The following is a 13,784-nucleotide window of genomic DNA, read 5'->3' on the forward strand; positions in this document are numbered from 1 at the left end:
GAATGTCCTCAAAACCAGCGCCGTGAAAAAACTGACGATATTTGCGCCGCACGCCTGTCCGCGGTTCGCGCAGCGCGCAAATGCCAAATTAAGCTCCTGGGCATTCAACCGTCATCTTGGGATTCCCGGGCTTTTCGGGGATGCAGGCGTGATGTCTCGCTGAAAATTGCATTTAGCGGAATGACGTGTTCATAAATCTTTGCGGCCCCTGCGCCGCTACCGCGACCGCACCGTCAAGGCTTGCGTGTGATTACGCGTGACACTAAATTTCGGGGGTTATCTCGAAGGTATGTGAACGCAGGCGGAATATTCCGCGTTGTTATCAGCAATTCCAGGGAATTGCACGAGGATGTAATACTTCGTCACGGTTTCTTACTTTTCTAATTTGTTTTATATTTCATCTCGCTGTTTCAATTGTTCATGGTTTCTCGGCGATTTCAGTTAGCTCCCTCCCCCCCTCTCTTTTTTTTATAAAGAAAGTTAAACGTCTAGCTACTTATTATTATATTCCACCTGGGATTTGTTTTAGGTATTCAAAGAAATTCCTCGATCACCTCGGTAATTCCGGCAGTCCGGAGATTAAGCTCTCCGCCCTTGCGGAGGATGAAGCGAGAGAAGAAAGGGAGTAAATACAATTCTGCATCTTCTGTGCTTCTGCATGGAGCGTTGATCTATAAGGGCGACGAGGGAGAGGGGGGAAAGAGAGGAGGAAAGATAAACAAGGTTAAAAATTACGTTGCCCGATACAGTAGTTTCCCAGAGCTTTTGCCAGTTCAGCAGGCCTTTGCGATTGTGCTTGCTGAAATAAAGCACGTCTCCTCCCTCGCCCTTTATCACTCTCTCCCAGTCTTCCTCGTTTCTTCCACCTGGATGGAAGCGGAGCCATGACTAAAGAGCTTTCCCGTAAAAAAGGTATGTGAAAAAAGTTAAAAGTAAAATTAAAGGGAAGGATCTCGAAATAATAAAAAAAGTTCAAGAAATGAGAAAAGGCATGGAGAAAATCTGTACGAATGTTCAACAAATATTATTAAACAAGTAATAAGAATTGGGTTTTTTTTATTTTTTGCAAATTACGAAAAGAGAGCAGAGAGAGTACAATTTTCTTCAGTTGGTTCACCTCAAAGGTAATAAGTATTTATATCAAATCCTATGATCACTTAAAACCACTGTACTTATTTTTTTAATTGATAAGACAGATTAAAACTTGTGAGAGATTTAAACATTTCGCAGTTTTTCGAAAAAGGTATCGCGGTATATAAAAGAATTTGCAATTAATCTCTTTCACAAACGGACCATTAAAAAAATGTTATTTTGTCGTGAGAGAGTTCAGGTTGTACCGTTTCCGTATTGCAGATTGCGCCATCATAAACACATTTCATCAAAATTCACTTCGCCTCTCATCGCGTTAAAGCCGATGGCAATTTCGTATCTATCCACGTTGTTTTCATGTAAGATTGAAAAACGCCATTTCGCAATCACGAGCAAATTGTTATTTCGAGAACGTGCTGAAAAATCTTTTCGCGTGCCGATGCCGAAAAACTAAACGATTGATGAAATCAACTCACGTATTTGGCCAAAATTTTGCCATAAAAACCATCGAGAATTCTCTTGTGCAGTTCTCGCACATATATATATATATAAAATAATATTAATATAAGCATTCTGAGGAACGTACAGAAAATACAAAAGTAGTAAATATTGTTGTCAGGTTGTAGATTTTACATATGTTGAAAATTATCAGATTACGATATAAAATGTCTTGTAAAGAATTAATTACTTATTATATGATTTCTATAAAACAGTAAAAAGTCAAAGTATTTAAAACAAAATATTATATATCTTTAAAAAATTTCATTTAAAACTTTCGTGTAAAATTTTATTTAACACACTCTTATATAAAATCTGCAAAGGAGCAATAATAAAATTTTATTAAATTTCTTTTCATAGAAAGTTTTAAAGCAAATTATAAAAATAGCAATAAAAAAATTAGAATGTATATTAAAAATAACTTATTCCGTACATACAATGCGATGGTATTAATGTAAAAAAAAAAAAAATGTCACTCACCTGTAGGCGGAACGAATGCAAAGAGAATCTTCCAAAAGATGGTAACCGAATGCATAAGATAATCCATCGCGGATGGTCTGGAAGGTTGACCGCTTCCACCCTCTCCGTCGTCCTCATCACCCCCACTGACAGTCAGCGCTTCCGTGAATTGTTCTTTCCAAGAACTTGTACCTAAAGACAAATTATATTTAAGAATTTACACAAAGAGAAGAAAGAAAAATACAGCGTTTACAATTTTAAAAAATTGTTGCCATTTGTTATATTCTGCAATGCAGCATATTTTTTAAAACTTTTATAAAAAATTTTTAAGGTATTAATAATTTAAAAAATTATACAATAATAATTTCTGACTTTTTAAGTCTTAAAACAATGATTAATAATGTTGCAGAAGTTGTTTATTGCGAAAGTTTCTGTTTATTATATATATATACCAACAATAAAAGGTTCAGATTACTCCTTTAATAAAGATAATACTGAATGTAGAAAAAAAGGTGTTATAAAATAACTTCTTGTAACACATTTATATCTACGAACGTGACGAACAAGCGAATGAAGCGCTTTATCGTGGATAAAAGTCGAACATGGCTTTGAGCGATTCGCTTCACGGATCGAGTGAAAGGAGAAAATGCAGAAAGGAAAACCGAACAAAGAAAAGCGCACTATCTACTAGAGCTATGCGATACTCTTTGCTAGTTGTAATCAATTCCATACACATACACACACACGAGAGAGAGAGAGAGAGAGAGAGAGAGAATCAAATTTTTTTTATTTCGTTCAATTTGTACAAAAAATATTTATCGGATGGGCCATTTAGATAAATATTTTTTAACATATTTGCTTATTAAATATTTATAATGTATGCAATATTTTTCACACATACACCAAGTATTTGGTTTATTAAATGTTAACAAATTATATGTGTTATCACTAATAATAACTATTTATTAAATAAAAAAAAGAATATTATTGTAGAAAGATTATCACACGTAGAATTTCATTGTTCTTTGTGAATTCGATCTCTCGAGCAAAGCTTTCTCATCGAAGCTTCTGAGAAATATTTTTAGAGACACATAAAATACATGGAATGATTCCGCTGTGAAGAAAAGGAAAAAGCCTTTTGAGTGTAAAGAGACTTTCCTTTCGAAAACGAACAAAAATGAAAACACCTCGTCTGACATCTTCATGTCTTCTACTACTAGTTCTCAGTGAAGTCAATACCGAAACTCAATACGATCATTTTCAAGACTTCCCTCAGAAATTTACGGTATTCATAGTCGGAGATCGCAATGGCGCCACGTCCGAGGGATTTTGCTATTTCGTAAGTTTATTTACAGATTTAGAAATCTTTGTTTTTTCTCTTAAAAATAAAATATCTGTCGCACGTAAAACTTGTGCAAATCATATAAGTGTTTCTTTTTTTGCAAATTCGCAAATTTTTATTTTAAGAAAGTCTTTGTAAAATTTTTTTTCTGCAAAATAAAACGTTAAAGTGTTCTGACATGTGCCAATGATGTAAAAATAATTATATTCAAACGTTACTTTTGATTAATATTAGTATATTAAACGGCAAATGTTCATTGCAATTCAACATTTTTATTTGCAATGCTGTACGTATCTGGTTTAATGGCGGAAGGCAGAAACTCGTTACGTGAGATCTAAAGGAGAGGTAAGAAGTACGGCTCTGAAACGGCTGCATAGCGAACGCGGTGAAAATTTAAGGTAACGGCGGGATGCGCAGGAAACGCAGAAACGTGAGAATCATGCATATGGCGCCGGGGGAGTCTTGAATTTCACGAGCTCCTACATAACGCGCCGCATTCCACCGGGTTGCATTTTTGAAGAGACCCAATCTAGATGCCCGCGCGTCCCACGATGCGCATTTTATCCTCCATTGGGAAGGATTAGGTCAAGTTAGTTTGAGTTTCAGACGCGGAACCGTTCAATAATAAATTCATGGCCGTTGACGAAGGGGACTTCCTGCGATGAGGAAAAAAATCACGCGTATATGAAATTTTTTCAAACTATATGTAATTACAAAACCGTTGAAGGACCTAATTGCAAATTTCGGCGTGTATATCAATGTAAATTATAATTGTAATTACATAATTATAAAATTATAATTATACTATATAATTGTAATTTATATATTTGTATTTATATTTACAAAACTAACTCTTTTAAGTTGTGTAAACTTTTTTCTTAATTCTCTTTACATACAAAAAATCTACCTCTCTTTCTTTCATGTATATATATATACATATATAAATTTAAATAAATAATATACATATGTGTACAGGAGTTGTCTTTGAACTGATGTACACATATGTATTTGATTAAAAAGGGTTGACTTTTCGTAAAACATTCAGAAGTACGAGCTAAAACTTTTCACACACACATTTGTTTTATTAAAAAAAAAAAAAAAAACAATTTTTTGAGAGGCGAGATATATGTACTTTGATTTTTCACTTCTCAACGGCACCAGAGAGAGTTCGAGAGGGACTTAAGCGTGCACATGGCGCGCGCGCAAGTGTGAGAACGTAATCCTTATATCTTACAGCAGATGTACCTAGAAGAGATTATATTAGTGGCTTACCGAGTATTATGGAGGCGTTTGCTCGCTGGACTAGCTTATCCACGGTGTTCTTGAACTCCTTGGATTCTTTAATCCTAATCTGCGCTCGGGACACCTCGCCCAGGCGCGGTCTGCCCAGCAGTGCCATTTTCTCCTCCTCCGTTCTCTCCTCCGGCTGCTTCATCTCGGCCGCGGCTGCGATTCCTGCTTCCGCTGAAACCAGAAAATCGCAGCCCCTCGCTGCTTTAATAATGTCGCGACGTGTCCTGTAGCGGGAACGAATGGAGAGCCGATTCATGGTCAGATAGGAACGGCGGAGCAATTTCTGTTAATTAACAGTTTTAATTAATTCCAGTTTGGCACGATAAATATGCGAGACGTAACGTTGGGAGCTTTTCTTCATCGAATATTTTCAGATATTGACCGACCTATTTTCACATTCATGAAATGCTTGAATCCTTCAAGTAGCTTCGAAAGCAGAGTTTTTATATCGAGACGTAGAAATACTGACAGTTTTAAACACAAATTAAAAGAATATACGTATGTATGTAAGAAATTGTAAAAAGTTGCAAAATACATTGTGTAGAGAAAGCATTTTATAATATTTAAAAGTTGTCATTAATTATTCTTTAAAATGTACATTTCATTTTTATTTTCTGCTAAAATTACTTTCTCACATATTAATATTTCTGACACAGTGATGTAATTATGTGCAATATAGATATTAATTTGATTTATTATACGTACACTGCGTGTACTACGTGTAAAACTAATTTATATATTAATCATAATTCTATATAACCCTTTCAACGCTTATAAAATTCTATCTGGCCTTTAAAATATCACAAATTTTACACAATAAACATACATATATATATATAGAATTTCGTTGCGTCAAGGGCTTAATAAAACTTGCGCTAGCTTTGGTTAAAGATAAGTTCATGACACTCCAGTAGAGATTGATCGTACGGAAACAACATTAGACAGAGGCTGATTGATCGATAACTTCCGTACTATGGAAGTCCATTTAAACAGACCTTAAACACAGACTACAAACGCGACAAACAGTCGCTTCCTCGCGTGGTCACGGCTTTACTATCGATTGCACTCATGAATTATAGTATATCGCACACCTCCCTTAAGGTAATTCCGTGCCTCGTATTCCGTGTCTGACCACACATCGGCTCACATCACTTGCATTAACACTTGTCTACTGGTAGCGCGTAGTGTGAAACTAACTTTGCCTAGAAGAAAAAGACTGTCCTATGTGGCATATAGATATGGAAACACAAATATTAATGCGACGTTGCATTAAGATTACAGAACCCTAGTGAATCGAAGAGCAGGTATTTTTCAACACTGTAACTTTTTTTTTTTTTTTTAGAAAGACAAATAAGTGATACGTTTCTGTTTTGAAAATATGTACTCTCGTTGAAACGAAGTAACACGCAAAATTAGATTAAATATAAAAATAGACAAATGATAACAGCGGTTTAAATGATAATCGTAATTTGCAGCTAGATGGCAGCGACAATTCAGCCTCAATAAATTATCTAACATTAAAAATAAGCAATTTTCTTTCTTCATACTTGTTATTGTCGATTTATTTTTTAAGTAAAAGTTTTACGTAATGCTGAAAATTATTTGTATTTTTCAATTTGCTAGAGTCCTATAACCCTTTGATTTTATCATTGTTACATAATTAGTACACAGCAATTAGTTTTGACAAAAATATTTTAAGCCATTATCTGAAGAGGAATTAACACGTGAGGAGTTGTTAAGTATCCAAATGTTATCTGTGCAACAATGAAAATCTCGGCGATGCAACATATATTGTAAGATTCCACACAAAGTATGTCTGTTGCGCTATCAATGCATGTGAATAACACTCAATGACCACATTTATCTCCGTCATCGGGGGATGATCGATACTTTGCACGGAGTGTTTCGATCGATGATGAATGACGCATTTATTGTTGGTATCTCCTGTCCACAGCCGTGATAGCGTATGATCGTATTTCATCGCAAAAATAAAAGGAAATACGAATAAATCCAAGGTATATGTCAAAATCAGAGAAAGCTAAAAAAAATAAAGGGAAAAGCAAAAAGAAGAACAAAAGGCAGGAAAAAAAGTATTGTCATTGTTATCGTTACAGAACTTAATTATATATAGCTGTTAAGAGTTTCCAATAAAATAAAAAAAAATTGTGATGCATCAGTACATAATTTTTATAAAAAAAAAACCAAACTTTATATTTAAAAATTTAGTATTTTATATTACATTTACAAATATATGTTTCTCTCTGTTTTAAAAACCGCTTTTAATAAAAGCAATCCGTAGATCAGTTTATACTTTTTATACTTTACAACGTAAAAAACGATTAATGGGTAAATTAAGTCCCAAACAGATCAATTTAAAAAGTCTTTGTTAGAAAGATGTCACTTTTCAATTTTCCTTCATGTTAAATTTTTATTCAGGAAATGTCCTATCTCTTAAGCAGATATAAATTTGCTTTAGGTTTCACTTGGTGTTCTAGTATTACCCAACGAAAGCATCGTATTTCGAGCTTCCCAGCTCATATCTCGACTTAAGCTCGGTGAGTTAGCTTTCCGCATTGGCAAATTCAATTTCACTTGACTTTTCCTTGATTCAGAATCGATGTATCCTTCATTATTTCCGTGACGAACCTTGCGAAAAATTTCGCTGGACTGCTATTACGTCTCGTCGCAGCACAATTAAAAAATTAAATGTAACAATAAATAAATAAAAATTCAGTATTTTAGTAATTATAAAAGCCTACCGGCAATTTGGCTAATAAGCGAAAATTAATCCCTCACAATGAGATTGAAATAAAATAATAAACATTGTTTTAATAATGGCACACGCAGTTGTAACATATCGATGTTATATTATATTCAAAATCGCAATTATCACGTTTGTGTATTGTTGACGCTCTCAGAATACAATAATAGTCCCTCGTTTGGATTCGGTCCCATTACTATATCGTAGTTTCAAACGCAAAATAAATTTGCTGTTTGCCAGTCGTGCTCTTTCTTTTTCTAACCCACATTTTATTTATGCAAAAAGAACCTCCAGATATCTCGATTTAAGGATATTTCAGACGCTTCGAATACATTTTACAAAAGTCGCAGAGGGAAAACTTTTTAAAACTTTATGTAACCTCAAATCTCAAAAACTATATACGTGACCAGTTACACGTGCGCAAATAAAATCATCGGAAAAATATTTTGTAACATAAAAAGTTATTCAAATAAATGTATATAAATAAATAATAAACAAATAAAAAAAAACGTTAAATATAAAATTAGATTTTCAAACAAAAATAATGTTTCAATCAAACTTGTATAAACATTAAGTCTAAAAATATCGGTTGATTTGCAATTTATTACTATTCGTTTCATTGGTTTAATTTTCTTCAGCAATTATTTACTAATTATTACATTCAACTACTGGCGCAACGATTCTGTGGCGTTTCTTGACTCTGTTCTGAAAATTCATGGATTTTTATGCGTCTGGCTACACGAAGAATACGAGTTAATCAAAGTTGAACTCAATTTGCTTTTCAATGCCACGTAAAACGTCGTCGAACTTGAAGCTCATCGAACGGACGCATTCGAACAAAAAGAAGCAAGAATACAATTTATCAGCGGAGATGGAAAGAGAAAGAGAGAGATTAGCAATGGTAGTTCATTCCTGTCCCGGACATGGATAAAATCAATGAACGATCGGCCGATGAACGCCAGATGCAGCGCGGGGTGCGATTTATTGCTCTCGCGAAAACCCCCGCCCGTCTCGGAAAAAGCCGGTGCGTAAAATTTGAGATGAAGGAAATGTGACTCGCCTCGGGAATTGTTCTCCATTTTGCGAACTTCCCGGATATCGCTTCCCCCCCCTCTCCCCCCCGCCAGAATGCAGCGCACTGCGGTGCATTTTAAGCGAGTGCGCGTTCAGCCCACAGCATGAATTCGACTCAGTGCAGAAATAAATATTCCATACGCTTGAGAATAAATTGCAAATATACCGTTAATTTTGCAGGAAGCCTAAGATTGTGTATTTCTTCCATATTCCTCGGATAAAATTTATATGAATAAGTCAATTCCGTTTCGGTTCTAAGATTTATTCATTTTCACTTGATTGCTTGTTTGATTAATTTTCTAATTTTGTCTATTTGTTATTATCGAATAAATTCAAAAGTCTCTTTCGAGGCTACAGCGTTTCCGACAATCTGCAGTCGCACCTATGCAAGACGTGCATTAATTAAACAAAATGTTTGGCCGTATGAATAATATAATCACGAATGACATGTTTTCTTGATTTATCAAAAATAAAAAAAAAATAAAAACTTTTTCTCTCGTTAAATTTTTTACGTATAAAAAGTAAGTTGCTTTTTATTTAGAAACTCCGAATGCTTATTAAATCTTTAGCTTAAGTAATCTTAAAGTAAAAGGGAAAGCACAGGACGTTTATAGCCACAGAAAATTGCTTTATTTTTTTATTGGATAAACTTTGCGATCGAAAAAAAAAATCTGGTCGCAGCAGAATTTGGGACACGGTGATTGAATACAAGCGTTGATGACTAAATACGGTTCTAGCTTTTTCATCGGAATATTTTAAACTTGATTGGTGACGGCGGGTCAGAAATAAATGGCGGTGGAAAACCTCGTCTCATTTCGCAAGGGTTTTTTTTTTTTTCAACTTACGAACGGTAGTGGAATTTTTACGAGCGCTTCTCGATCAAAACGTCGAAATTATCGGAAAACATAAGAAATGGCAGCCGCGAAAGCAAACTGAGAGTATATGGAAAATTTCAGAAATCTATATTCGCCAGAAATGAATATATTATTCAAATTTAAAAGATTTTAAATATTTTTTTGGAAAAAAATAAAAACATAATTTTAAATTATAATAACATATTATAGTTTTGTAATTGTAGAAACTGTTTAATAAGTAATATTTTAATATTTAAAACTTTTTAATTATTCAATATTTAAAAATGTTTTAATATTCAAAATATTTTAATATTTAAAAATATCTTAATATACAAACAACAAATAAGATATATGCAAGATTAAAAATATTAGATTAAAATATCACTAAACACGATAGTATCTCAACTGCAACAAGCAGCGAGGCGAATCGATATTTATGTATGCGAGCTGTCAAGTTGAAAGTACTTTAGATTAGCGTATCTCAGTAACGCCAATTGAGTTCCAAATAGGTTTAATCGATAGTTGTGGTTTTCAATTATATAACAAACGTGCCTTCGATATTACTTTGTGTTCCATGAGTGGAGATGTTGCACTGCAAAACCCGATACGATAATAAATTTAAATTTATATTAGTACATTAATTCTAATCGACCGTAATATGTTAAACATATCAATGAATTGTAAATCGTCTAACGGTCTGCATCGAATCTTAGTGATGGATATAATTCTTTTATTAAATTTAATTTTCTTCTAAAATAAAGTTAAGAAAATTAAATTTAATAAAAGAATTATATCCATCACTAAGATCCGATGCAGACCGTTAGGCGATTTATAACTCATTAATATGTTTAAATTCATTACGCTTATTGTTATAACAATTATCGTGGACAAAATGTTTCTGTTTAATTTCTAATATAAAATTAAACCAGCAGTAATTAAAGTTAATATTGATATTACAACATATGTAACATAGAGAGAGGGAAACAAAGAGAAAGAGAGAGAGCCGATAAGCAAAATAACCGTCGGAATAATGATTGTTAACGTGCGAGAGTATAAATGCGCAACAATTGTATCTTATCAATTATAAACGTTATTATTAATTATAAACGCGAACGTTTAAATGCCACCCTAATTGCTGTTGCAAAAGTAACATAATTATTCGAAATTGGGATAAATCTTCGCCGACTGTCTTTTTTTAATTTTCAGTACTGTACCTACTAGTTTGCATAATTAATTGATTAGGAAAAATAACAAGTCCCAGAGTCGTTTAGTGAAGTTGAAAAGGGTATAAGTTAATGTAGACACGCGAGCTTACTCAGGGCCATGACCGTGCGCGAGGGTCATGACATATCGAAATAAAAGTCATTTTAATCAAAGCTAGATTCCATCCTTTTCTACAGTGTCGCCGATCATTTTTAATAAATATAATAAAAGACAAAAACTAACATTGTCTTTACTTTCATAAGACATGCGCATTGCCAATGAATAAAATTAAATGCGATAGCTGCCAATTCTTCTTTTCTTTACACACCCACAAGTTTCTTGCACTTTTAATCTCTTTATAATTTTTTCCTTTATTTACTCAATATATATTTCACGGGTGTACACTGAGAAAAGTTGTTGATTTAACTAAATTTTTCAACTTGATTAAGCTTATTTAATTCAAATATTTATGAACTTCAGTCAAAATATATGAAGATTTGATTGATAATTCCAATGTTTTATGTATTTAAGTTAAATGAATAAATACTTGAACTAAAGGAATTTAATTGAGTTGAAAAATTTAGTCAAATTAACAACATTTTTTTCCTCAGTGTATGTTTTTAAAATAACTAAAATAATAAAAATACTGCTATTTTTGCGAACTTTTTAATTTTATTATGAAGAAAATTTTTTAATTAAAAATGCCACGTATCACCGTAACAAGATCCGAAGTGAAACTCGGAGAAATTGTACACCGCGATTTTTGCCGGAGTAGTCGGGCACGTATATAGGTTGATGTAGCAGCTGAAATTACTCTTGGTACTGCAAGAGCAAAATAGATCGATCTGGAGATGGATGGGGTTAGGAACGGGGGGTGCCTAATGCGCGAGAGTGGACTTATTACGGATCACCCGAACCGGCTGCTGTAACTGAGGGATGGTCCAGGATACAAGTTAAAAGAATTCTCAGAAAAGAAGTTAATAGACGACGCATTACTTCTGTCAATCTATCAATGACGAGCTGTCAACAGAATTAATAAAAGATCTACACTGAGAGAAAGAAAGTCGGATTCAGAAGCAAATGTTGCTGCGGTGTTTTCTTTAATATTTCGTTGATTACTTAAAAAATTGTGATTTTTTTTTTATGACGGAATGTATATTTTTTTCGTAAAATACATTTTTCTTATCAATCGGTTTATTTGCCAACGATAGTCAATTTATGGTTACACCGCGGATAAATTTTTAGGTATCTCTTCTTTTCGGGTTAAAAATCGCACTTTTGCGCGATCGGTTTTAAAATGATCGTAATTATTCCCTCGCTAATGTAATTTTTTAACGCGTACGTATACCCAGTTGAAAAGTTGCAGGACGCCGCGCTCCGGAAATTCCCGAGTAAAACCATGAGAACTTTCTCAATTATTAAAGGTCGTATAAATATATCCATGATATTTTAGAACTATGATATTGTTACGTCCAGCCTTATGGGATTTTACTCTTTATTCGGTAGGAAGGATATCTCAGGGAGAACAGGTAAGGCAGGGAAGAACGTAACAAAACGTGTAGAATTCCCGTAGGCACACAGTTTAAGGAGGGTATGTGCCTCGGGTCGAACGCACTTTTTATGACTCAAAAATATAGGTCAACGTGCCGATAGGCCCGCTATAACCCGTTTCGAGTCGTACGTTCGTCGGTCCAAGTTTCGAGTCAACGAATTGAATCGCTTTAACTCGGGATCAGACCAGGTGCAGTCTTTGTTCGGGATAGACGAGGTCGTTGTTAATTAAAATAAATGATAAAGTTTCACATAAAATTAACAAAAGTATTTATTCTAATAACAAATAAAAATGAAAATATAAAGAAATACAAATAAGCGCTGAAGTCGTGATTTAACATAATTTGTTGGCTATGAATTTATAAAGATTAAATTATAAGAATGGTTCTAAATAAATTTCGCAAGAGTTTACAATGTTTAAAAATACGCAAAGGGTTATAAAAATAGATTTTCGATTGAGTTTACAAAAGTTTTAAAAGTTTAACAAAGGGTTATTAATAAAATAAAAAAAAACACAAAGGTTATTAATATAAATTTCGGAAGTGTAAAACTAATGGGCAGCTTTTTGTTTGTGAGTTACATTATATCTTAAGTAATTCGGAGAGAGAAGGTTAGGAAAGTGCAGACTCTTGAAAATTAAAACCGTGAATTGTTGTTTGGACTCTCGAACACTAAGGGCGGAATTCGCATACCGGAACGCCCGGTCGGACTCTCGAGCAACAGCCTCTGAATCCGCGCACCGGAACGTCCGGTCGGATTCTCGAGCAACAGCCTCTGAATCCGCGCACCGGAACGGCCGGTCGGACTCTCGAATGACCGTCTCTGAATCCGCGCACCGGAACGACCGGTCGGACTCTCGAGCTGCCGGGCTCGCATCCGCAAACCGAATAAAGAAGGGGGACGAAAAACTCTAAGAGAGAATTATTTATAAATAATAGGAAGGTGTCTTAAAGAATTAAAATGGAAGGGAGATGTTACCATGAGTAACGTAAAAACCAGAGAAATTATGATTGTGGGACTTACTCATTGTTGGTTCTCGAGCAAATTTGTCGGAATCGAATAGATTTCTTGCCCGGATGGAACGGCACTAAAGTCTACTTGCGCACTGATTCTACATGATTACTAACTAACTAACTAACTCTAAAAACGTAACTCTAAAACTTTACTCTCCATTACTATTACTGACTATCTATTACTGACTGCTAAACTCTTATTACTGGTACTTTCATTACTGACTACTATTGCCTACTATTACTAACTGGTATATAAAAAAAACTGACTCCCTTCAAGATTTGGTATTATATATATATAGAGTCTTACAAGGGGAGGATCCAGAGATAGGTGGTTCAAATATTCTAATTGGTAGGATTCTTTTTCAGGATTGTGTGGTGGGTGAATTCTAAGTTTTCTTATTGGAGAAATAGTTTTTCCTTTTTGCCCAATCATACGTTAAGTAATCTGTCGAAAGTTTCTCTGTTTCCTCCCACATTCTTTCAATTTTATCGAAGGGATCCGACCTATCGCGTAGGTTATCTTCCCTTTGGGTTTAAGAGATAAATATTTTTTTCTATTGTGCTAGACGCGCTACGGTATGGGTTGCAGATGGAGGAAACGGTTATTTATTTTTCGCTTATGTTTAGATACTTTATTGCTCATTTTT

At 34.1% G+C, this 13,784-nt stretch overlaps 1 protein-coding gene across 2 annotated transcripts in view; it reads right to left on the reverse strand.

Moving 5' to 3' along the window:
• Window positions 1-1,964: 1,964 nt before the first annotated feature.
• The window catches only part of LOC118648803 (sodium/calcium exchanger 2-like), a 28,968-nt gene continuing 17,148 nt past the window's right edge, over window positions 1,965-13,784 (reverse strand). Inside the window, exons 2-3 of one of the 2 annotated variants that reach the window (XM_036295219.1) lie at window positions 4,661-4,843; window positions 1,965-2,238 (exon numbers count right to left, since the gene is read on the reverse strand). In XM_036295219.1, the coding sequence (XP_036151112.1) occupies window positions 2,060-2,238; window positions 4,661-4,823 (342 nt within the window). In that variant the 5' untranslated portion in view covers window positions 4,824-4,843 and the 3' untranslated portion in view covers window positions 1,965-2,059. Of the gene's footprint in view, window positions 2,239-4,660; window positions 4,853-13,784 lie in introns of both variants that reach the window. The other variant, XM_036295218.1, reaches the window with a different exon arrangement.

This window comes from Monomorium pharaonis, unplaced genomic scaffold (assembly GCF_013373865.1).
Source record: "Monomorium pharaonis isolate MP-MQ-018 unplaced genomic scaffold, ASM1337386v2 scaffold_711, whole genome shotgun sequence".
Classification (NCBI taxonomy): Eukaryota; Metazoa; Arthropoda; class Insecta; order Hymenoptera; family Formicidae; genus Monomorium; species Monomorium pharaonis.